Source organism: Protopterus annectens, chromosome 11.part0, assembly GCF_019279795.1.
Source record: "Protopterus annectens isolate FY-2018-M chromosome 11.part0, PAN1.0, whole genome shotgun sequence".
Lineage (NCBI taxonomy): Eukaryota > Metazoa > Chordata > Ceratodontiformes > Protopteridae > Protopterus > Protopterus annectens.
In genome coordinates, this window is record NC_056745.1 from 308507048 (window position 1) to 308532245 (window position 25198).

Genomic DNA, 25198 nt, shown 5'->3' on the forward strand with positions numbered 1-25198 from the left:
GATCTAGAAGTTGGTATATTTAAGTGTATTTATTTTGTGTTTAGATTTTTTTTTTGTGTGTTGGCCCAGCGATTTGTTTTCCAGGGAAAAAAAATCGCTGTTGTGGCCATTCATTTAGCAGGTTTAACCATTTTGGGTCGATCTAAGTGCATTCGCTGTTTTGCAGTTTCATCTTTCTAATATAGACCCGTGGGACCGTGGGAGGCAACCCAGTGGTGTAAGGTTATAATGTCTTCCACATATTTAGACCAGCCACCACATAAGAAGGGACAAGAGGTGGAGGCATATCACTCTACATAAAAAGTAAGCACACCTCAAGACTGATCAAACAATATGACATGTTTGAGCTACTACATGTCCAACTAACAAAGTGCCATACCATATTCATGCTTGCTATAGGTCTCTGTCTGTGACCCAAGTTAACCATACCATGTCCTTAAAATGTACTGGAATCACTCACCATTCAGTCCAACACCTTATTCATGGATGATTTCAGCTATCCCACGTTAAACTGGAATACATACACAACCACTGACATGCAGGCTCAAAGGTTTGTGGATTTTATAAGTGCAAAAACCCTGGAACAGCTAGTCTGCATACCTACTAGCAGTACAAATATCCTGGGTCTGGTACTCACAAATATGAGGGAATGTTGGACCACTCCTAGTATAATGTCCTCACCTGGCAGCTCAGATGACAAAGTGGTCACCCATGAAGTAAATATGAAGATAAAACTCCCAGCAAACCCCAGAACCATTAAGCACCTTTCCAAGGTTAACTGCATCCTGTTAGGTGCTGGCATAACTAAATTCAAAGCCTCCCACCAAACTCAGAAAACACCGTGGCCTATGCAGAACTGCTTACAGAAACCCTTTTTAAGCATTTAATAACTGCATAAAAACAGCAATATGAAACCGAAATAAACTTAAGACAAACTCCAAAAACAAGCCCCCCCATTGGTAGACCCCCAGTAAAAATAAATTATTCAATAAAAGGAAAAAAAAAGAAGGAAAATCATGTCCAGAAATAGAAAGGCTAAGCCTAACAGGCAAAAAGCTCCCACAGTCTCAACTAGCAATTCAAGGGACACATCAAGTCCACCAAAGCCAACTCTGAGGCAAAAATTGCCTCCCAGGCTAAGGATAACCATAAGCATTTTCAGTTATGTATGCAACTTTAAGAGGAACACCCAACAGTGTATTGAACTTATAGTAAATGGAACATCCTATACTGGACACATTGCAGGTGCTGTGAAGAGCACATATGGCTGACATCAAAAATTGAAACGATACTAATTTCAATAACTTTAATCATACTTTGACTTAGGAATGGGAATGGGATCTATTCCTGTCATGGTATTAGAAACCTAAAAGACTGAGAAATTAAAAAAGAGAAAAAACAAAATTTCTATATAAATAATATGTGTGTGTGTGTGTGTGTGTGTGTGTGTGTGTGTGTGTGTGTGTGTGTGTGTGTGTGTGTGTGTATACATGGTTTACTACTGGCATTCTGAATCTGCTTTAGTCGACCGTTTAGAACGTCTACCCGAAATGCTGAATCCGGAATGCAGAAAAGTAAACCAAGGCAAAAATTAATACATCGACCACCGTGGTTTGATGTATCCAACATAGCAGGAGGTGATGCCAGTCACCCATGATATACACATTAACATACCATTACACTCAACAGTCAGTGGTATGTTAATGCTACTATTTTGCAGAAGGGGCTATGCCTCCCTGCATCCCCCACATTCCCTGCGCATTAAATATACCAACTCCCAAGATTACACTACCATGAGGAAATGGGCTAATTCCCTGTTCCCCACTGAACTGTGATCTCCCAGCACATCGAATCAGGAATGACTGAGTGTAACATGTCACTCGATCATTACAAATCGATCATTTTTGGTTTGTTTCGCTGCCATTTTGAAAACAGTGATTCTAGCATGTGTTACTTGATACCCTGCACTTCATAAATGTAATAGTAAACCTGTGTGTGTGTGTGTGTGTGTGTGTGTGTGTGTGTATGTGTGCGTGTGTGTGTGTGTGTGTGTGTGTGTGTGTGTGTGTGTGTGTGTGTAGATATACATATATATATATATATATATATATATATATATATATATATATATTCCTATCAGTTGATAGAGTTTTCAGAAACTCAAAATTCTTGCAGTACAGTGGTCAATAAGATACTAAACCATGAGTTATCTTCCAATAAATCTTCTACTCTACAGGATTAAATGGAAAAGGTTTGTTTGCTGGGCAGCACAAAATCAAACTGACCCTTTCTCAGCTCCATTTCCATCAGTTCTAGAATTTTTGGTGAGTCTATTTAATGGAGGGTGCTAGTTCATCAACTATAAAAGTCCAATTAGTAGCAATCTCTAACTTTCATGTTGGATTTCAAAATTCTTCACTGTCTTCCTTTAAGCTGTGCAAAGCCTTTTTGAGAGGAACTCTTGTGCTATGACCCATTTTTAAAGACCCCCCCTACCATGGGATTTAAATTTGGTACTGCAATCCTTAATTCATTCTTCCTTTAAACCAGCAGCTAAATGTGGTCCTAACATCCATATTTGGAAAACTGTCTTTCTAGTTGCAGTTACATCTGCTAGAAGAATTTTAGAACTTCAAGCATTATCTTCTAAGCCTCCGTATTTGATTATTCATAAGGATTGGGTCACATTATGCACTAGTGCTTCCTTCCTTCCTAAGGTGGTATCAGAATTCAACATCAACCAATCCATTAACTTACCACTATTCTTTCCAAAATTTGCAAATAAAGGGGAATATATGCTGCATTTATTGGATGGCCATAGACAATTGCATTTTTACTTATACAGAACAAAACAAAGTAGAAAGGCATATCAGCTCTTTATCTCCTTTGCACATACTAAATTGGGTGAATCAGTTGCAAAGGTAACTCTTGATAGATGGTTGACAGATTGCATTTCATTTGTCTATAACAAGTTGAATCTCCCTTACCTAAATCTTTAAAGGCTCATTCAAGCAGATCTATGGCGACATCTTCTGTGTTCCAGTCTACAGCTTCTATGGACGATATATATGTGGCTGCAACTTGTTCAAATCCTCATACTTGTATCACTCTGTAGCTAGTCTTGAGGGGAAGAGCAACCTTTGGCTCAACCATACTCAGGATTATCCTTCCTTAGAGTCCACCCAGGATTTTAGATTGCTGGGGACTCTGTCCCATCAGTTGAGGAATGAATGAAAATTGACAACATAAGATACAGAATTGTTCATTTTCATTCTTCCTCAGCTCCCCACCCACCAACCCCTATCCTTTATGACTGAGTTCTGGAGAAATGTGAGGCTTCAATGACACAACTGTCCTTTGTGTTGAGCTCCAGATATGGCTTATTATAATAGTCTTCCTGTCAAGCAGCAAATGAGGGATTGATGCATTATTGGTAGGGAAGGATCTTGAGAATTGTTTGGTGGCCACAAGCTAGTTTAACAGCCAAGTCTGAGGGTTGGATCTGAACCCATTAGTTGAGGAGGAATGAAAATGGACAACACAGCTGGAATATTATGTTGAGTATATAACTTCTTTTTTTATCAAATGCTCCCTCTTGTGTATAACCACCATATCAGCCATCTTCCAACTTATAGGAACCACATCAGATGACAATGACTGATTAAACAATGTAGTAAGCCTGATAATTGTTAAAGTTTGGCAAAAAAAAAAAAACAGTTGGTATAGTGTCAGAGCATGTGCTAGAATTAACATTTATTTTTGTCAAAGAGTTTACTTCCAATTCCAGTGACAGTTCTGGACTAGAAATATTTTCAAGTAGCCTAACTAAAGAACTCTGGTTCTTTCTTTACTTTTGCCAGTAAAGTGAAGATTAACAATATTTGTTAGCTCATTTTCCAAATTTAAAGTTCTGTCATCATGAAAAATGTTTTGCTGTCATTTGACCCAATTAATTTACTTTCATACTCAAGTTATTTTCACAGCTGTGCTTGCCTTCCTCTGTGAGTATTATAATTGTTTACTCTAGGTATAATATGCTTTCATGGCAGAAGAGATACAAAAATCTTTTCCAAATTTTATATTTTCTTTTTTTTTAAGTGTAATCATGTATGGATAGACTGCCACCAAGGAGGAGTATGTCCACCTCTTTTTTATAATCAGTTTCTTACAGTTATTTGCATGCTCCTAGACAAGTGTCTTCAAATGAATTCCTCACTAAATACATGTTTGAATTGTTTTCAGCCATGATATTCAAGTAATCAATCTTGTATATAAATGTATCATTATTAAACTTAGACCTGTCATAAAAATGCCTGGTATGTTGAAATTAAGGCTTGTTAATCAGATCAGAAATTTGGAAGGTTTTATGATCAGAATTTACTAATTATCTTATTTTTAAACCATATGTGGTGTATCAGTTATTAAGATATCAGAAATGTTATTTTCTCTTGTTGGAAAGTTGATAAATTGTGCCAAATTCTTCAGCAATAGCAAGTCACAAATCTCTTCTTTTGGGGTAGTAAAATGTACATACATTCCAACCAGTTAACTCATTAACACCTATATGGTGTGAAATGTTACACCTCTAGCAGCCTACACATATCTTGCATTCTAGAACATCTTCTGAAAAATATGCTTAAAAAGCATAAGATAACCAAATGTAAATATTTTGTGAACAATAAAAGCTGTTAAAATTGTACAGATAATGCTATCAGTAAGAGGTATCCTTTATAGTAGTAATAGTCAGTGCATTCAAAGACTTTTTCCATAAAAACTGTGATATAGTACAATGCATGCAAATCCCAAATTATACTTTTCCTAAACTGTAACAAAACAATTTATATCTTGAAAACTATGTTGAAAACCATGCCACCTAAACATATATTGTTAGAAGAAGTTTTGTTAACCAGGCATAAGTATTTATATGATGACAAGAAATTCCTCTGTTAGTGCAAGTTTATTGAGATATTTACAGAAATATGCAAACATATGTTTAATTGTATATTTAGCATTATAAGTAATACTGGATATCTCTCAAGCTGTGCAACTTACAGTGCAAAAATTAGACATATTTATTGTAAGGTTTCACCTACTGTCATGCAGCAATTTGTAAGTCACTTGTTTTTTGAAGTATTAAATACATATGGAGATATTGCTTATTTTCATAATTACTGACAAACCACTAACAATTTTTCCAGTACAGTGTAGGCCTGTTAGTTATGAAAATATGAACATAAATACAAAAATATGAGTAATAAGTGTTAAAGATTAATTTCTCCAGCAGGACATCCTAGATGAACAGCCTTGATGTAATTTTGTTAATAGCACATTGCCTGTTCTAATATTACCTGTTCTTAGCTGGTAAGTTACTTAGTTAAGGAATCCAGACCAAAAATAGTTCTGGACACCATAAGGAGGTGTGGGTAAGAACTGGAAGTATACAACAAAATACATTTTAGAATTGAGGAGTAAATATGGCAGAATTTAAAAATAACTTAAAATAATAAGATTATCTGAGTCCATAAATTTTCCAAGTTCTTCAATATATTCAGTTTGATTCATTGTTAAAGTACTTTTAAAGCATGCTAATAATCTAACTGAATTTTGTAACTGGGGCTTCAAAAACCTCAACCAATACAACTTCAACCTGGAAATTTACAGATAAGAGTCTTGAAGGCAATTTATCAGAAAAGTAATATAACACCACCTCTCTTGCTTTCCAAACATAATCATAAAACTTTTAACCAAGTATGGAGATGCCAATGCATTACCAAATTTCTGTAACAGCAATGAGAGAACAGTCATTTTCATAGCACACTACTTGAAGTTTGTCTAGCTTTCTGTGTTAAACTTTGGGTATTTTAGTATGAAATATTTTTATTCCCTTGTTTGTGCAAATGTCACTCTCCATCCTACCCCATTAGGTGAGTGAAATCTAAAAAATGGATCACTGTATCCTTTGCTTTTTACTCAGATATTTACCACTATGAGAACTCAAGTGAAATCCATCCTTGTCAGATTGTCATCCTTTGAAAACCATCCCACATCTCAATAAGGTCTAGGTCCTTTGCACTACAGTAACTCCCAAACCACTTATTAAAAGCAGTGCCTTGGCATGTTAATATTCCGACAAAAACATTGATGGAATAAACTCAGAAATTTCTCACAGTGATTAGTCCTGTTCTTTACACTCAGCTCATAAATCGCCTCAGTTTGGTTTTATGTCTGATATAAAAGTATCTGTAACAAATCATTGACACCAGCATGAATGATGATGGAAGCAAAAGATCATTTACGTAATATGAGTCTTTGGGTCCCTTAGTTAAATCTGACAGTTTGCATCCACTGAGACTAGAAATAGTATTTATTTTTATCAATGTCTGAAACTGGCCTAATTGACTTTGAGCCTCCTAATAATAAAATTCCACTTTGTTATACAGCAGTGTCAGTATTATTCTCACCTTCTACATTTTCGTGTAAGATCTGAAAAACTGCTACCTATTGTCTGCCTGTTGAACTTTCTTCTTCTGAGTACCTGAATAAAATATTCCTCACTGCTGTTACTGGTTCTTGATTTTTTTTTTAATTGTTCTTCCCCCAAGACAGTGTTAACACTATCACTTCTGATCTCTGTTCAGATTGCCTCAGTTTCTGATTCAAGTCCAGAATAATAAGTTACACTTATTACATAGGGAGCAGTCTTTATTAACAAAGTCACTGGGTCTCAGGCCATACACACTTCAGCAGAAACTTTGACAAATAGTCTTCTCATCTAATAATGATTGAAGCCCGACTTGCATTAACCCGTCTAGACTTAAAGCTTTTTATAGCAAAAACAACATAACTTAAATCCTTCTGCTTCATTTATGCCTCCTGCACCTGTCATGCATGCTGTGCTAAGACACTGGATGCATCTTAACATCTTGATATCACCTGACTAACATGTGACTGCTTTTGCTTGTGTATGCTCTTAGATCATTGGAGAAACCCATATGTAGTCTAGGTAGATGCCTGATACAATGCACGACCCCCAAAATAAATAATTAAAAAGAATAAAATAAAAGATAGAATCTGTAATCCTGCAGCACAGAGATCACACCAGAATAAACGTCACACATTTCTTATTATTTTTCATTTTGCTGAATTACAAATAAAGCTCTGTACCCACATTGTGTTGGAAAATAAATGAAGAGATTAACTGATAAAAACTCTGTTATGCCCACATCTCACAAGGCTTGCTTATATTGTAGATATTGTCCTATTCATGTTCTATTGCAAGCTGTATATAGTGGATCACAGCACAATAGAGCATTCCTTCATGTATTCTGTGGTATAAATTGCTTCATTTGCAGTCTTACAGTGTCATATATCTCCTCTTCTTTATAGATTTTTAGATGTAAGTTTTGTCCAAATTATTTATTTCTTTCACATCACAAAAATTGCCATTACTGTTTCATGTAGCAGACAAGATTGAATGCCTGAATAAAGCAAAACTTGGGTACATACCTGCTTCCTTCTTCGATTCTTTTTCTTTTACTTGCAGCCTCTTCTACTCCTTCTCTGCATTTCTGGTACATTCAACTTTATACGTTTTTTGTCTTCCCTGCTTTGCTTTCATATTCCTCATTATACTGACATTAACATACCTTATTTTTACCTCTGCTGCTGTCTTGCTGTGCTTATTCAATCGGAGCTTATTTATGTTGACCTCTTTATTTACTTGAAATACAAAACTCGTTCACTCCAGTGGAGCTCTGGAAGTTTGCAATGTAACTTCCAATGGGCAGAGTTTAAGCCTTTTCCAGAATCAAATTATGTCCTCACATATCTCTCGAACCATAGGGGTTATGAAAGAAGTATAAATGGCAAACCCTTTAGCACAAACTACTTTTATAGTGGTAGTATTCTTTAGGATCTAGGTCTTTAACTGGATTTGTTAAGTCACAGTAAACACAGTAACTATTATGTTTGTAATATTTTGTAAACAACTTAGAATATGCCAGCAACCACTCAAGTTATACACATGCTCTCAGCAGCATTTTATTCATCTTTCTGAAATCTTTCATAAAAAGCTAAGGAGTTCTCTCTGTGTTACTTGGTTGTTGAGATATTTAGAAAAATGTGAAAATTATATTTATATAAATTAATCTCATAAAAACAACAGGTAATATCCCTTTACCTGCACTAGACAGAGGTCAAATATTAATGCAGTTGAGTTTGCCATTGTGTAAGCTTTAAGATTAAATCGTTAAAACCTTGTACATAACATGGTTTTGGAATTATTGATGCAAATATGAACAAGCAATATTTGACACCTAGAGGCGTCAATAGGAGTTAACTGCAGATAAACCTGGAGGCGTCACTTGGATGTAAGAAGTATAGATTTTATGTCTTTAGTACTGTTTATTTTACACATGTGACTTTAACATTGAATCTCTATATATATTTTACCCTGTGAAATGCTTAAAAAATAAATAACGTGCACATTTATGCAGGTTTGTAGAATTTTCAGCACTGCCTGTTACTGCCACTTGCTCTAGAAATGCTAAGTAAACTTAATGCATGATATCTTTTGCAGATATGCAGGCTGGATGAATGTGAACGATTGTTGGTTGCTCTGCAGCTAAGTAACTGGTTAGATGATGCTAACTATTCCCTACAAGTTGTTGTGCAGTGCTATGGCCTTCTTGCTCCCATGATGTATTACAGAATACCTTCCATACCAGTAATACAGGTAACAACTACAGCTCTATACAAAGCCTTTTCTAGTAAACATAAACATTAACACTGGCAAACTGTAAATTAGCATACTACTGATACTGAATGACCTCCTAGTAATTTTGTAGCCCAGCCACTACTTTCACTGTTTAGAGTGCTGGATACATGATGTAATAATGCAAACTGTAGACTTGTTATGATTGAGTACCTGATGCCAAATAGTCAGTGCCACACTCAAATGAAAATATTTTTTTTCTTTATCAAAGTTGTTTGACAATAGGTCACAAAACATAGAATACCATTGCAAATTAAGTTTCATCTAGATTTTTTTTTTCTGTGCAGGCAATGTGGAGGACACATTTATCAGCACAAGCTGAAGAAATCGTAGTAAAATATCATCCTATTGTCAACTCTTTTGTATTTATTTGTATTATGCCAAGTTCATGACTTTCTAATGCTGAGAGACAGAGAATAGTCCTATAGTAATTCTTAATAACTGCTGCCTTACAGCCTTAGGTAGTCATCATAGGGATCATTGCTGCAGAAATTCATAATATAAATGGGAGTAAGCTGTAGGTGGATTTTAATCCCACAGAATTATCTTTAAAGCAGCTGAACATCCCTAAGGATGCATGATTACATTTGCATGCTGAGGCCAATACTGGGAAGCAAGACATAAAACAGAGTTCATTGTATACCTTATTCAGCTTTGCCTTTGTGTATTTTTTTGTGCTGTCTGTTAGTTGTTTCTCTTTCCTATGTAAATCATCAGTTGGTTCAAAGGTCTTAACCTTTGGCATTGCTAAATACAAACAGTATTATCTTTATACATCTTAATTTATCATCATCAACCCTCTTTTTCCCATTTTGTATATGGGATTGGGGTTTCACGTCAACTATTGGCACCTCTGTTGATTTGGTGCCAATCTTCTGCCTTCTTTGACATTCATTCCTGACTGTCACAGGTCTTCTGTAATGCAGTCCATCCATCCATCTCTTTTTACTGGACATCCTCTTTCATTTTGCCTTCTTCCAGTCTTTTCAAATCTTGTTTACCAAATCATTTTCTGGTTTCTTGTACATGTGCATAAACTACAGTAATCTCTTCTCTTTGACATTCTTTGCAATTGAAACTACTTTAGCTTCTGCTCTGATGTCTTCATTTTACCATCTGTCCCTGAGTATGCATCCTACCACCCATCTCAGTCACTTCAATAGCCAAGTTAAAACTCCATTAGGGCAAAGGCGAATTTAAAACATGGGATTTGTAGTAAAAATAAAGGATGTAGAGTTCATTCATGTGTCTAACTGCTTTTTAGAAAGATATCATGAGCTCGACTGTCGAATAACCAATGGCAACCTGTTCCATAATTTAGCCATAGATTGGCTTAAATATCAGGTTCTCAAGACAGTTTTACTTTTAGTAATTCTGTACTTATAACTTATTCCTCTTGTTGCCTTGCTTGCATCCAGTAACTCAATATTAACACAAGACGCAGCTCTTCATTCGTTAATGCTTTGAAGGCTAAACACAGTTTTCCCCACAAATACCTGTAACTAACTGAAAAAAGACCTAGACTCACAAGTCTAGATTGGTATGAATCATTAATCTCTGGTATTTTCTTAGTAAATTCACATTGTAAACCTTCAAGTAGTAATAAATTGCCCTTACTATATAAACAAAACAGCATAGTATATTTTCGGACGAATGTAAGAAGTGAATAATTTGTTGAGAACTTCTTTGTTCCCTAAATCAAAATTCCTGAGAATTAGACCAACAAACTTAAAATAGATTTTTTTTTTTTTATTATTTTTATTTTTTTTCTGAGCATTAGACCTGAATTTAAAATTCTTACTATCAATAATGCCAGGGTCAATGTATTCTGTCACATTCTGTAAATCAATCGGCCCTAATTTCACATTTGAAGTAATAAAGACTCTATGCCAAAATGTAAAGCATCACATTTTTCCTTATTACCTTTTAGCCTATTTTGATTCAGTCTGACGTAAATATTGATTGAATATGTTAATACCATGATGAGCAGTAATCATGCATCCAGTTTTCATATTATCTGCATACTTGGCCATCTATATATCGTGGAGTTTTTGGTATCATTGAAAACACAGTGTTGAATAACATTGGTACCAAAACTGAACCCTGTGGGGCACCCTCCTTGACCAAAGCCCAACCAGATGTATAATTCTCAGCTCTTACTCTTTGGTATCTCCTGGCCAGCCAATTAGCAACCCAACGAATAACACTGGGATTTACAATGATAGTGTGATGTATACTATAAAAGGCCTTAGATAAATCCAAGTGTGCAACTACCAGTGAAAGTCCCTGGTCTAGTGCAAATGAAACCTGCTCATAAAAATCTACCAAATTTGTAAAAGTTGATCAATTTTGAGTAAAGCCATGTTGTGAGATGTCCCATGAATGGACTTGAGAATCATTGTTCAAAGTTGTTGATAAGACCTGTTAAAGGCTTAAAGCTTTTCCTAGCAAAAGATGCAAGTCTAATTGGTTTATAGTTGGTAATTTTGTCCATGGTTCCACCTTCATGAATAGGAGTAACATCTGCAAGTTTCCATCTAGTGAGGACAGGACCATGTAGTAACATTTTATTAAAAAAGATGTAGTAATTACAGTTAAATACTTACCGCAGACAACCCCGAATGGCCCCCATCCCATTATCCTATCTTATGCATCTTAGGGATGAACACACAGTATCCATAATGATCTCTTAATAATTCTTCTTCTTCTCATAAATATCCACTTCACCAGTGGTATTCCCTTCCAAAAAATACTTGTTGAACTCATTAGCCAGGCATTTCCCTGCATATAATGTCATTCCATTGTGTGCTATAGAACCTAGAGTTTTGACTTTTCCCTTAGACGGATTAACATATGAGTAGAATTTCTTAGAATATGATGCAGACAATAGGTGCCGTTCATACCTAGATGCTTTCAGTCTTCCATTGACCAGATTATAAGCTGTTTCAGAAATATCACTCTTAATCTTCCTCCAAATATTAACCTTTTTCTTTTTCTTCTTCAGTAATTTGGTATGAGTAAAGTTCCACAATGGAGGAGTAAACCTCTCAGGATACCTAGTAATATGTTTTCTGAACTTATCTGCGGCAAATAAACTCACAAGCTTTTCTAGCTTGCAGAAACTCCCTCAGGACCTAATGCTGTTGCATCTATGGAATTAAGTTGTTGAGTTATATCTAAACCAAAAATTAAAGCTTTATCAAAAAACAAACTTAGGTTGACATTTTCTGTGTCATTACCATAAATTCAAAAGCTGTATAGACTTGAACCACCAAGTGGGAACAGTTGTTTTACATTAATTATTTTGTTTAGTACATTCATAAGTAAAAATCCAAAGTATTTTCTAAACGTGTGGGAAAGTTCATAATTTGTGTTATTATGAATCTGACAGACACTATAAAATTCATCTCCCCAAGCAGACACAGTTGTTCCTTTCACTCAGTCTATCTTGGGAAAGTTAAAATCACCCAAAATGATCACATTCATGGTACTTGTCAACTTGTTTAATCAATCTGTGTACAAGTATTGGGCTGGGATTGCCAAAGAGAGGCTTTTATAACAAATTAACACATTAATAATACTAGCTGCTTTTATCAGTTAATTCTAAAACTAGAAATTCCCAGCTGTGGTTAACTTCAAGCACCCTGACATATATCCCACTTGCAATGAATACTGTAACAACTCTACTTCTATTATCCCTCAAAACATGCATTTATACAGTTGATACCCAGGCAAAGTGATTTCCTGCAATATTCTGGGTTTTGGTAATCACTATCACATCATAGTGATTCTTCCTACAAATTAATTATAATTCCTTAGTCGTCTTATTCAAACTTCTTGCATTTGCATAATAAATTAAAAAGATACATTTGATCTTTCCTTAATGTTCCTAACTGTAGTAAAGTCCAAAAATGTTTCACAACATCACTATATCTCTTGCTCAGTAGTTTCCTCGAAACCCATCTTTATCATATAAATCTTCTTTCATACAACATTCATCTCAGGTCTTGATTAGATCTATATCTTTGAATGGCAGAAATTGCTCACTCAGTTAAGTAGCCTTGCTTTAATAAACTGGTAGTCAGTCAATGCAGAAGATGGCAGAATTTCTGAAAAACATCTTATTTGAAAGGCAAACCTCAAAAATGTTATGCACTTGTCTATACATGTGAAAAAAGGAGTCTCCCACAAATCATTAACATCTACGTATACTATGACTGATCCATAATAATTCCTACTTTTTAATCAACTTCTGTAAGCCATGATAAATATCTTACAATCTACTACCTCCCATGCTTAAGATTGTAAATTTTACCTTATCAGTACCACAGAAAGGTCTAATATACTTCCTTATCATTGAATCACCTATTACTGATACTCCTGGTACATGCATTATGCCCTATTCTTTTGACTCAGATCTTATCCTAAAATATTCTCCTATGGCTCTTCTCTTAATCTGCTTATACCTTTCCAGGTTACCCAGACTGATCTCATTCAAATGACTGTCCCTCCACTTCCTTTTCTTCTTGCTTGGTCCTTTACTTGTTGCCTGAATATCAGGTTCACTGCAGTCTAAAGCCTCTATCCTTGTTATAGGGAGTAAACATTCATTCCATAGTACCATCAGTTTGGACTCCTTCTTCCAAAAAAATTTTATTTTATTTTTTTTACCAAATAGGAAAGTGTTACTTCTCTGCACATCGCCACTTAAGATATTTAGTTCAGGTAGTTTGTACAGTTAGTTATATGTCTGGGAGCCTTGGCCAGTTGTTAAGAACTCCTTATTCCCCATATAAATATGGTGACTAACACTATTACTTTTTAATTCACATTTCTCAGTACCTGTTTTATAAACACTTCTCGCTTTTGCAACTGTTCTGACTTCATTGCCCTGGTTTCTGTACTATAGAAATGTACTTGCCTCACCACTGTTTTGTACACCTTACTTTTCAATTTCTTTGGCATTCTTCTGTCACACACTACCCCTAACATTCTATGCCAGTTGGATGCAGCCCATATTAGTCTAACTTTGAGCTCGTAATTCAGACTTCCCTTCTCCTCAACCACTGCTCTCAGTTCCTGGAAACAGTTAACCTGTTCCACTGTTTTCCCTTCTATCTCAGTTTTCATTTTTGTCTAATTACCCTATTTGCTGCTATGACAGCTATGTTGTCTGCACATTGCTTCAGTCCATGTGCCTTCAGTCTTGCATTCCATTTCCTTATCATTTGCTTAGGTTCCTGATCAGAGTCTGCCTGTATTACAGCATTGTCACCATATGGCAGCTTTGTTGATTTGACCCCTCTAACTCTGACTTCTTTGCTAATGTAGTCCATCACATCATTAAGCTATACAGGAAATATTCTGCTAGAGTCAGAACAGCTAGATAGTTTCCAAAGCTTTATAGGATCTTCCACACTCCATAGCCACTGCACAGTACAACAAAGGCAGGATAAGATCAGTGGCTAGGGTGCCAAAGTGTCAGTACTTTCTTGCTGCTGAAGAGGGCGATCATCTGCAGGCTTCATCTGATTGATGGTTGGATAGTGCTTTTACAAGGCTGGGCAGATAAGTATCCAGTTCAAGATTACCTTCTACTGCAGACATTTCTGTGAAGAAAAGTATTTACTGTCAGAAATTTATGCTTGAAACAATATTTGCTCTTTTTAGTGATAGTCACTAAAAGCTTTACATCAGAAAATTCCATTTTAGATAAAAAAAATAATTCCTAAATGAATGAAAACACATTTCAAATAATCATTCCTGAATCTGATTGGCTGTTAGACTTCAGTGAAGAGAAACATGTTCAGAGGTCATGCCTACTAAAGTCTTTTAAACATATGTTATACTGTAAATAGTGATTTATTTAATCTAAATTACATTTATATTTAAATAAGAATTACAAATATGTTTCTGACAGTATAAATGCATTTTTCTGTCTGCTTTAATGACATTACAGCCCTGTATTTACTCATAGCAGTAAACAATTATTAGGATTAATCAATTTATCTTAGTTAGTCTGCTTAGATAAAAATAATTTTAAGAAATTGTATACAGTTTCATATTCTTAGTTCATGCATACATAGTATATAAAATTTAATTTTTCCTGTTGTATGTTTTTAATGTACATGCAGTTTCCCTTGTTTGCTATTAACCTGCAGTAGCTAGGGATTCCCACTAGATGTCAGGAGATGGTTAGTTTGTGGCTTCTATGAGAGCTATAGTAAGCCTGGATATAGTTTATCCATGCAGAAGGTTATTAAAATATACAGTTTTATTCTTAAATTTAGAGCTTTTAAATTGTCCATAACAGTTTTAAAAAATGTATTTGCCATAATGAATCAAAGAAAGCACTTTTCAGTTTTACTTATAATAGCAGTCTCCATCACATGATAATATTGAACATCATATCAATTAATGTCAATGGGTTGAACAGCCCCATGAAAAGGAGTAGTGTCAACAAATATTTAATGCTACATAAAGCAGATTTTGCATTTATTCAGGAATCCCACGTAGTAACAGAAGATCTAAACAAATTAACCTTTAAGGATTATAAGATTTTGGTAAGTTCAAACTATAACCACAAAAGAAGAGGTGTCCTAACTTTACACAGAAAACTAATGAGAATTCCAGAAATAGTTGACTCATACTCAAGCAATGATGGTATGTTTGCTTTAGTCATACTAAAATTAGATAAAAAGATGTCCACTTTTGCAAAACACCTACTGGATATTGGGTTTTGGGACTAAAACTATGAAGAAAACATTTACACACCTGAACATTAAAGTCTAAAGGTGAGTTACTATTAGCAGGTGATTTTAATTGTATCTTGTCCTCCACTGATACCACAAGCTCTTATCCTTTCAAGACGTCCCCTGTTACCAAGCACTTGAACAACTATATAAAAGACAGAAACCTAATTGACATTGACGGTATAAAAATATTATCCTCCCTGAAGTATTCTCTTACTCTTACAGATTTGGCACACACACCAACATAGACAAAGTCTTTGTAACCAGTTCTTTACTGGCCAAAACTGATAATGTAATGCTGACATCATGCCCTACGTCTGAGCACAATGCTACCACCTTCAGTGTAACACTTAATACTGACCTCTTAAACTTCTGCCAAAGACTACCCACTTATCTAGTAACAGTACAAGGATTTAAAGAATGGTTTCTAGATTAAATAAAACTTTACCTAGATGCCAATAATAATGGAGAGATTTCAAATATTATCTTATGGGACACTTTAAAGGTAGTCTTAAATGATAAAAACAAAAGTTGGTGTATAAATAAAAGGAAAGAGTAATATAAAAAACTAGTAGACATACAAAAAGAAACTGATGAACTAAAATTAGAACTTACATCAAATGACAAATCTGCATTAGCTGACATATGTAAACTGAATAAAGAATATCAGGATATCATGCAGCATAAAATATCAATAAATCTGGAAAAAAATCAGATTACAATCCTATTCAATTAATTCCAAGAATATGCACAGGATTGCATTTAGAGCTAAATATTTAAATGAAAAAAGTCATATAAAAGAAATAATATACACTAGAAATAATCAGACTATCAAAGTTACAGATCTAAAAAAAATCTTATTATGTTTTAAAAACCATTACAAGAATATTAATAATAATAACTCATCTACAGATGATAACAAAAGTATAGACAACTTTCTTGCTAATAATATTCAAAAGAAGCTATCCAAACACAATATTAATAACACAGACAAACCCTTTTCCTTTAAAAGAATCTTAAGACAAAAAAGGCACCAGGACTGGATGGTCTAATTCTGGAATTTTACAAACTCTTACATGATAACATCTTGAAAATCTTACTCAATGCATTCGAAGAAGTTAAAATTACAGCAAACACCCCTCCCTCATGAAAAGATTCTATCATCTCTCCCATCCTAAAACCAAATAAAGAGCCTAACCTTTTCACATCGCACAAGCCAATTTCTTTGCTTAACATTGATTACAAGATATTCATGTCTGTCTTAGCAGACAGATTAAATAATATTCTTTCAATATTAATTCATGAAGACCAAACTGGGTTTATCAAAACCAGAAAGATACAAGACAATGTAATTAGTTTATTGCCATTAATAGACTTAGCAAACAAGAAAAAAAAGATCTTTCTATTTTAAGCCATGATATAGATAAAGCTTTTGACTCCCTGAGCTGGACATATCTGTTTAAAGTTCTGTAAAAATACAGTTTCTCCCCAAACTTTATAGGATTAATTAAAAAAACTATATGAAAATCCATAGCCTATGTAAAGATTGGATCTTATCTATCTAGCCCATTCAAAATATTAAGAGGTAATAAACAGGGGTGTCCCTTCTCCCCATTACTCTTTGCCCTGGCTATTGAGCCTCTTGCAAATTATGTTAGAAATAATGACAGCATTAAAGGATATAAAGTGTCAGACAAATTATCCCCCAAGATACATCTGTTTGCTGATTACCTACTGATAACTTCTAATGATACTGAAAATTCAATAGATCTCCTATTACATAATCTAGACTTATCTGCAAACATCTCTGGTCTAAAATTCAATTACAACAAAACTCAGGCACTTCTAGTGAATAAAAATGTTACTATGAAACTTAGATCAAAAAGAGACATAAACTGGGAGGGCACACATATTAAATATCTAAAAGGCAAATAGTTCCAACCACCGCTGACGGTATCGAGGACAAGCAAAAGTCAATAATAAAGAAAAAACTTCGATGTACCACCATGGCAGTCCAAACTCCTTGAAATTCAAATGAACGATTTGATTCCAAATGAACAATTTAATAAAACAAACAAAACATAGACTAGATATAAAAGTAGTAAAATAAAATCTGATAAGCGCTTTCGGCTATTCAGCCTTCTTCAGATCGTAAAACATATCTCCGCTGATAATATTTTTTAAAGATACACCAACCAATCATTTCTCTGCCTCTGGCATCCCCCCTTGGATTCAGGACCAATGGCTATGGTGATAGTGCTAGTTCTCCATAGGAGACGATGTAAAATTAGCAGCCAAATAGATAGTCGTGATTCACCCCAATCACTTCTCTTCTTTTCCACACACCTCTTTTGACCAAAGCCAATGACAATCATGAAACAAGTTAGCTCTCCATTGGATAAGACATATACCATCTACCAACCATATAATCAGATACAGGCAAGCCTCTTATTTGTGTCCAATAATATTCCTTCTGGCTTTTAGTATGGGTTTCAGTGGAACAATACTATTTAAGCCAGGTCGATGATGTGCTTGCATATTAACTATCCAGTTAACTTCACGTAATTCCGTGCAATTGCTTATTTCTCCTGCTCTATTAGTTGGAGCCACCACTTCTATAACTTTAAACTTGAAATTATGTGAAGGATTGTCAACAATATGTGCTGCCAGTTCATTATTTACTTCCTTATGGTGCATGTCCCTAAGATGTCTCAAAATCCGGTCCTTAAGTCTTTGGTCCGTTTTGCCAATATAGAAAGCATCACACTGGCAGCATACCGCTAAGTAGACTAAATGTTGCATGTTGCAATCCGTATACAAATTGAAAGTATATGTCTTTTTGGCGACTGGATGTATAAAAGTATTGGCACTATCTATATATGCACAAACCTTGCATCTAAAGCACTTAAAAGTGCCTTTTCTCTCAGACTGTGCATTGTGAAGAAAACCATCTTTGTTACATAGGAGTCTCTTAATATTTTTCTTATTTTTAAAAAGGAAGAGGGGAGTATCAGCTATAACCTTTCTGACTTTGTCATCAGTGGTTAGAACAGGCCAAAATCTCCTGATGACATCACGGACCTGTATGTTATCATTACTATATGTTAATGTACATTTAATTTGCAGATCACTATTCCTATTAGCGGGATCAGCCATTTGAGGAAGTGCCTCCTGGGATGAGAAATAGGGTCTACCTTTTCTTTTCCTGAGCTCTTTAGAGTTGCCTTTCATAGTTAAGTTACCATCTTTATAGCCTCTAGCTTTTAGGTTGTCAAAGAGATTTGTCCGCTCTACCTCAGTCTTCTTCCTCAGTGCTCAGTCTAGAGGCACGTAGTACCTGATTCTCATTAATATTGTTGAAAATATATTTGGGATGCATGCTTTGCCTGTGTAGATAATGATTGTTCCAAGTCGACTTCCTAAAGTCAATAGTGCTTATTCCTTTCATTGGGTGTAGATGGACCTTAACATCTAAAAAATCAATCTCTATAGATGAAAATTTTACTTTAAACTCTAAAAAGTCAGTATTTTGATTAATGTAGTTAACAAAGATGGTCAGCTCATCAACACTGCCCTTCCACAGAATAAATATGTCGTCAACAAAATGGCCATAATAAAGAAGATGACCGTTCCATGGGTTAGCATCACTTAGGACTTCCACACTCTCCCATTGGGCAAATACCAAATCTGAGTAGCTATTTGCGCATGGGGTGCCCATAGCCACACCCTATGTCTGTAAATAGAAATCTTCACCATATACAAAGATGTTATTCTCTAATACTAGTTCCAATAAGGAACATAATAGACTAGGGTTAACCCTATTCCGTGTCAAAAGTGTTTCTATGGCGTGCAAGCCAAACTCATTACGTATTACAGTAAAGAGGCTTGTGATGTCCATGGTTACCAAAATAACATCTTCAAAGCTGGTCAGTTGGTTAGTTTTGAGATATAGATCCTTTAGAAAGCTTCCGGTGTCTTTCAAAACCGTGTCTACAATGGACAGAACTTTTTTAAATTCATTTTCTATGTATATAGATAGTGGCTCAGTGATCCAATCTCTTCCAGCTACAAATGGATTAAGTTAAGACAAGTTAAGACTAAAAAATTGGCTTGTGATTATCAAGATTTTAAGAATGACCTTATCTTTGAATGGCCTAGAGAGGAAAATGAAGGAGTAGCAAGGAACAACAGAGGTCGAAGTAAATCTCGCCATGAGATATCTACTTCTAAAAATCATACTAGTAAACACAATGTAGAACCTGGGCAAGCTGAAGCATGGAAATATACTCTTTCTTTATTAAACACACATGCCTCACCTATTGAAACAGCTCTTTCTACTTACAGCACAACTCTTACTGATTTGAATGAAGCTGGAACCAGCTGTATGACTTCAGGACTTAGTGCACAGCATCATGAATCCAATATTAATATGGATATGGTGACTAGACTGAAAGAAGGAACAGTTCATGCATCAGTTAACTGGCCTTTGCCGGTTTTTGTAAAACATCTTTTTTACAGAAATCCTCATGCACAGAGCCAAGAACGCAAGCGCAAAAAGATGACAACATAATTACAGCTAATACGGGACTGATAGTCAATTTGTCAAGCACTATCTTGAGTCATGAACATGTTTCTTTATTGGAACGTGGCTTAAGTTTTATCCCTGCTCTGTCTTCAGTTTTAAATCAATTTATGACAGATATTAGACTCTTTTGTAGGAACATTTCTTTGAAATGTATTTTTGAAGGGGATAATCCACACGAAATAAATCATTTTAAGAAACTTAGCAACTTTACACAAGTCAACCCCCCAGCAGTTGAACTCTTTTTGAAATTATGTGAGGATGAAGTTAGTAAGATGAGTTCATGCCCTAACCATGGAAGCTTTCATAACATTACTTTTAAAGAAAAAGAAGCACTTCAACAGCTGAGATCAACTGATAGCTTATTTATCAAACCAGCAGACAAAGGTGGTTGTATAGTGGTTATGGATGCAGATTTGCATAGGACAAAAATGCTGAAAATGTTAGAGGATGAACGCACTTATATCAGGTTGAACAAATGCCAAGTGGACTCAAAGATTAATGCTTTACGCCATGAGCTATACGATTTGCTCATGGAACAATGTATAACCAAAGAACTATATGATTTTTTTGATTGCCCTCACCCCATGATTCCCAGCATAAGTGGTCTACCCAAAATCCATAAGGACCAGATAGATCCTCCACTACACCCCATTGTAGCTGGAAGAGATTGGATCACTGAGCCACTATCTATATACATAGAAAATGAATTGAAAAAAGTTCTGTCCATTGTAGACACAGTTTTGAAAGACACCGGAAGCTTTCTAAAGGATCTATATCTCAAAACTAACCAACTGACCAGCTTTGAAGATGTTATTTTGGTAACCATGGACATCACGAGCCTCTTTACTGTAATACCTAATGAGTTTGGCTTGCACGCCATAGAAACACTTTTGACACGGAATAGGGTTAACCCTAGTCTATTATGTTCCTTATTGGAATTGGTATTAGAGAATAACATCTTTGTATATGGTGAAGATTTCTATTTACAGACATAGGGTGTGGCTATGGGCACCCCATGCGCAAATAGCTACTCAAATTTGGTATTTGCCCAATGGGAGAGTGTGGAAGTCCTAAGTGATGCTAACCCATGGAACGGTCATCTTCTCTATTATGGCCATTTTGTTGATGACATATTTATTCTGTGAAAGGGCAGTGCCGATGAGTTGACCCTCTTTGTTAACTACATTAATCAAAATACTGACTTTTTAGAGTTTAAAGTAAATTTTTCATCTGCAGAGATTGATTTTTTAGATGTTAAGGTCCATCTACACCCAATGAAAGGAATAAGCACTAATGTCTTTAGGAAGTTGACTTGGAACAATCATTATCTACACAGGCAAAGCATGCATCCAAAATATATTTTCAACAATATTTATGAGAATCAAGTACTACGTGCCTCTAGACTGTGCACTGAGGAAGAAGACTTTGAGGTAGAGCGGACAAATCTCTTTAACATCCTAAAAGCTAGAGGCTATAAAGATGGTAACTTAACTATGAAAGGCAACTCTAAAGAGCTCAGGAAAAGAAAAGGTAGACCCTATTTCTCATCCCAGGAGGCATTTCCTCAAATGGCTGATCCCGCTAATAGGAATAGTGACCTGCGAATTAAATGTACATTAACATATAGTAATGATAACATACAGGTCCGTGATGTCATCAGGAGATTTTGGCCTGTTCTAACCACTGATGACAAAGTCAGAAAAGTTATAGCTGATACTCCTCGCTTCCTTTTTACAAATAAGAAAAATATTAAGAGACTCCTATGTAACAAAGATGGTTTTCTTCACAATGCACGGACTGAGAGAAAAGGCACTTTTAAGTGCTTTAGATGCAAGGCTTGTGCATATATAGGTAGTGCCAATACTTTTATACATCCAATCACCAAAAAGACATATACCTTCAATTTGTATGCGGATTGCAACACGCAACTTTTAGTCTACTTAGCGGTATGCTGCCAGTGTGATGCTTTCTATATTGGCAAAATGGACCAAAGACTTAAGGACCGGATTTTGAGACATCTTAGGGACATGCACCATAAGGAAGTAAATAATGCACTGGGAGCACATATTGTTGACAATCCTTCACATAATTTCAAGTTTAAAGTTAAAGAAGTGGTGGCTCCAACTAATAGAGCAGGAGAAATAAGCAATTGCATGGAATTACGTGAAGTTAACTGGATAGTTAATATGCAAGCACATCATCGACCTGGCTTAAATAGTATTGTTCCATTGAAACCCATACTAAAAGCCAGAAGGAATATTACTGGACACAAATAAGAGGCTTGCCTGTATCCTGATTATGTGGTTGCTAGATGGTATATATCTTATCCAATTGAGAGCTAACTTGTTTCATGATTGTCATTGGCTTTGGTCAAAAGAGGTGTGTGGAGAAGAAGAGAAGTGATTGGGGTGAATCCCGACTATCTGTTTGGCTGTTAATTTTATATCGTCTCCTATGGAGAACTAGCACTATCACCATAGCCATTGGTCCTGAATCCAAGGGGGATGCCAGAGGTAGAGAAATGATTGGTTGGTGTATCTTTTAAAAATATTATCAGCGGAGATATGTTTTACGATCTGAAGAAGACTGAATAGCCGAAAATGCTTATCGGATTTTATTTTACTACTTTTATATCTAGTCTATGTTTTGTTTGTTTTATCAAATTGTTAATTTGGAATCAAATCGTTCATTTGAATTTCAAGCAGTTTGGACTGCTGTGATGGTACATCGAAGTTTTTTCTTTATTATTTACATATTAAATATCTAGGTATCATTATCGAATCTAATTATAAAATAATCACTCACAGCTAATTACCAACAACTTATAAATGCAATTACGTGTCTAACTGACTGGTTGGCTCTTCTTCACATCTGAAGGCAGACTAACTTTAATCAAATTGACATTGTTACCTAAAATCTTATTCACTGGCCATGCTCTAATAATTCCCCCACCTGTCAAAATTAAACAGAAAATTAATAACTTATTACTCAACTTCTTTTGGTATCCCAAAAAAACAAGAATTTCTTTTCTCTGGCACACCCCAAGCTGAGATGAAGGAGGTATAGGATTTCCAAATATCAATTTTTATTTAAACTCCGCATTTATTAACATAGTGTTGCTTTGGAATAATACTGCTTATACATCATATTAGAAATCAGTGCATGAAACTTTACATCTGATGTTGTAAATCTTTGTTTATTCATTACCATTAGGACCTCGGTTCCGTCCTCGGAACCGATACAGTCGTTTCCAAGCTCGTGCCATCCAAAAACTCTCAGCTAAGACCTACCCATAATGCCCCTCTCCTAGTTACTCCAGATCTCGTTTGCCGCATTCTAGTCAAATGTGCTAGCCATCTCTCTAAAAGCTAAGTAGAAAATTGTTAATTTTAAGACAGTTTCTCTTCAAAATTATTTAATTTTTAGTCAAGTTGGCCTTTTCTCACTGTCGCCTATAACCTAAGCCTATCTCCTACCCTTTTCTTTGGTAATTTAATTTTTTACCTTTATTGGTACTGTCCCCCTCTCCTGTCTTTGACAGGCCTTTCCTTTTTACTAGTGGTATTTTTTTTTTTAAATAACATCACTGGTAGTTTCTCCCTTAATTTTTCTATAGGATAGCCTTGTTGACTTACAGTGTCAGACAAAGCTATGTTGGGATTTAAACAGTGTGACAAGTCTGGACTTAAGATGCCTAACTCAGATACACATGTTCATTGTGTCTACTGTTTGGGCGTGGATCATATTAAAGCTGACTGTGACATTTGTGCTAGTTTTAGTAATTGTACACTAGTAGAATGTAAAAATAAACTTATCTTAAAAAGACACCTTTTCAGAGGCTCTATCTGGGTCAGAGGTCTCACCCCCTCCAAAGACCAAAAAACATAATGAAAAATGGATTACTCAAGACACTTTTTTCAGAGGCTCTATCTGGGTTGGAGGTCTCACCCCCTCCAAAGACCAAAAAACATAAAGGAAAAAACATATCACTCAAGACACCTTTTTCAGAGGCTCTGTCTGGGTTGGAGGTCTCACCCCCTCCAAAAACTAAAAAAAATAAGGACAAACGGAGTAACTTGGTGCTGCATCTCTGTAAGTTATGGAACCAAGTCAGCTCCATACTTCGCCGGTACCCTCGGCGCAGACCTCTTTGGCACCAGGCTCTGTGTCTTCTCCCTCATTGCCATCCATGATATTCACTCCTATTTCAGTTCCGACCTCAGCACCACTGACTTCGGTGCCATCCTTGAATCCAACATCGGCTCCGATGACTGTACCTGCTTCGGCATTATCCCCAGCTACAGTGCTGACAGTTTCTTCGGCTCCAAAACTCGAATACCTGCCAAGGACAAGATACTTCCACTCCGGTGTATACTGTCTCAGTTCTGACGGCAGTGTTTTCTCTGTCAGCACCATCTGCCCTTGCTGCATTGGCTCCGGTGGAACTGATGCTCTCCCGAAGCAGTGCTTGGACCATCCGTACCATGGTAACTAGCCGTGCGTCTATTTTCTCACTGGCTCTATCTATGACCACGGCTCCGACGGCTTACAGTTCTCTCAGAGATCCTCACCTGTAGGTGGGCTCTTCGCAGTAAGGTGTGACTCCAGTTCCGAGGTTGTCCCTCCCGGTTCCGTACTCCCATCCCTCCTCAGATTTGCCTCCTGTACAGGTAGTAGACTTGCAGTCAGCACCAGTTACATCAGTATCAGAACCCTCCTCTAGCATGTACCTCTCCCACCCCTCTATTTCAGGACCCCGGGCATGGGAGTCACAAGATCCCTTTTTGAAGGGAACCTTTTCTCTGGAGTCCTCCTCAGAAGATCTCACTGGGGAGCCACCCCAGAAGAAATGGTGCAAGAGGAAGCACCTTGATTCACCGGAGGAATCTATCACCGAAGACATTGATTGTGATGAGGGGGAAGGGTCCCCACGGTCTTCCCCAGATGACATCTCATTCGGAGACATTCTTGAAATCCTCAAGCAACGGGGAGACTGGAAGTCCTATAACCCTTCTTTTGAGGAATCTGTGTTCCTGCAGGCCTTCCGTGCCCAGCCATCTACTTCCTGGGTGACTCCACTGGCAGATG

At 36.0% G+C, this 25198-nt stretch overlaps 1 protein-coding gene across 1 annotated transcript in view; it reads left to right on the top strand.

Moving 5' to 3' along the window:
• The window catches only part of CFAP54 (cilia and flagella associated protein 54), a 2749537-nt gene that overhangs the window by 1076434 nt on the left and 1647905 nt on the right, over positions 1–25198 (top strand). The window contains exon 28 of the mRNA XM_044087198.1: positions 8579–8734. Within this exon, the coding sequence (XP_043943133.1) occupies positions 8579–8734 (156 nt within the window). The remainder of the gene's footprint in view (positions 1–8578; positions 8735–25198) is intronic.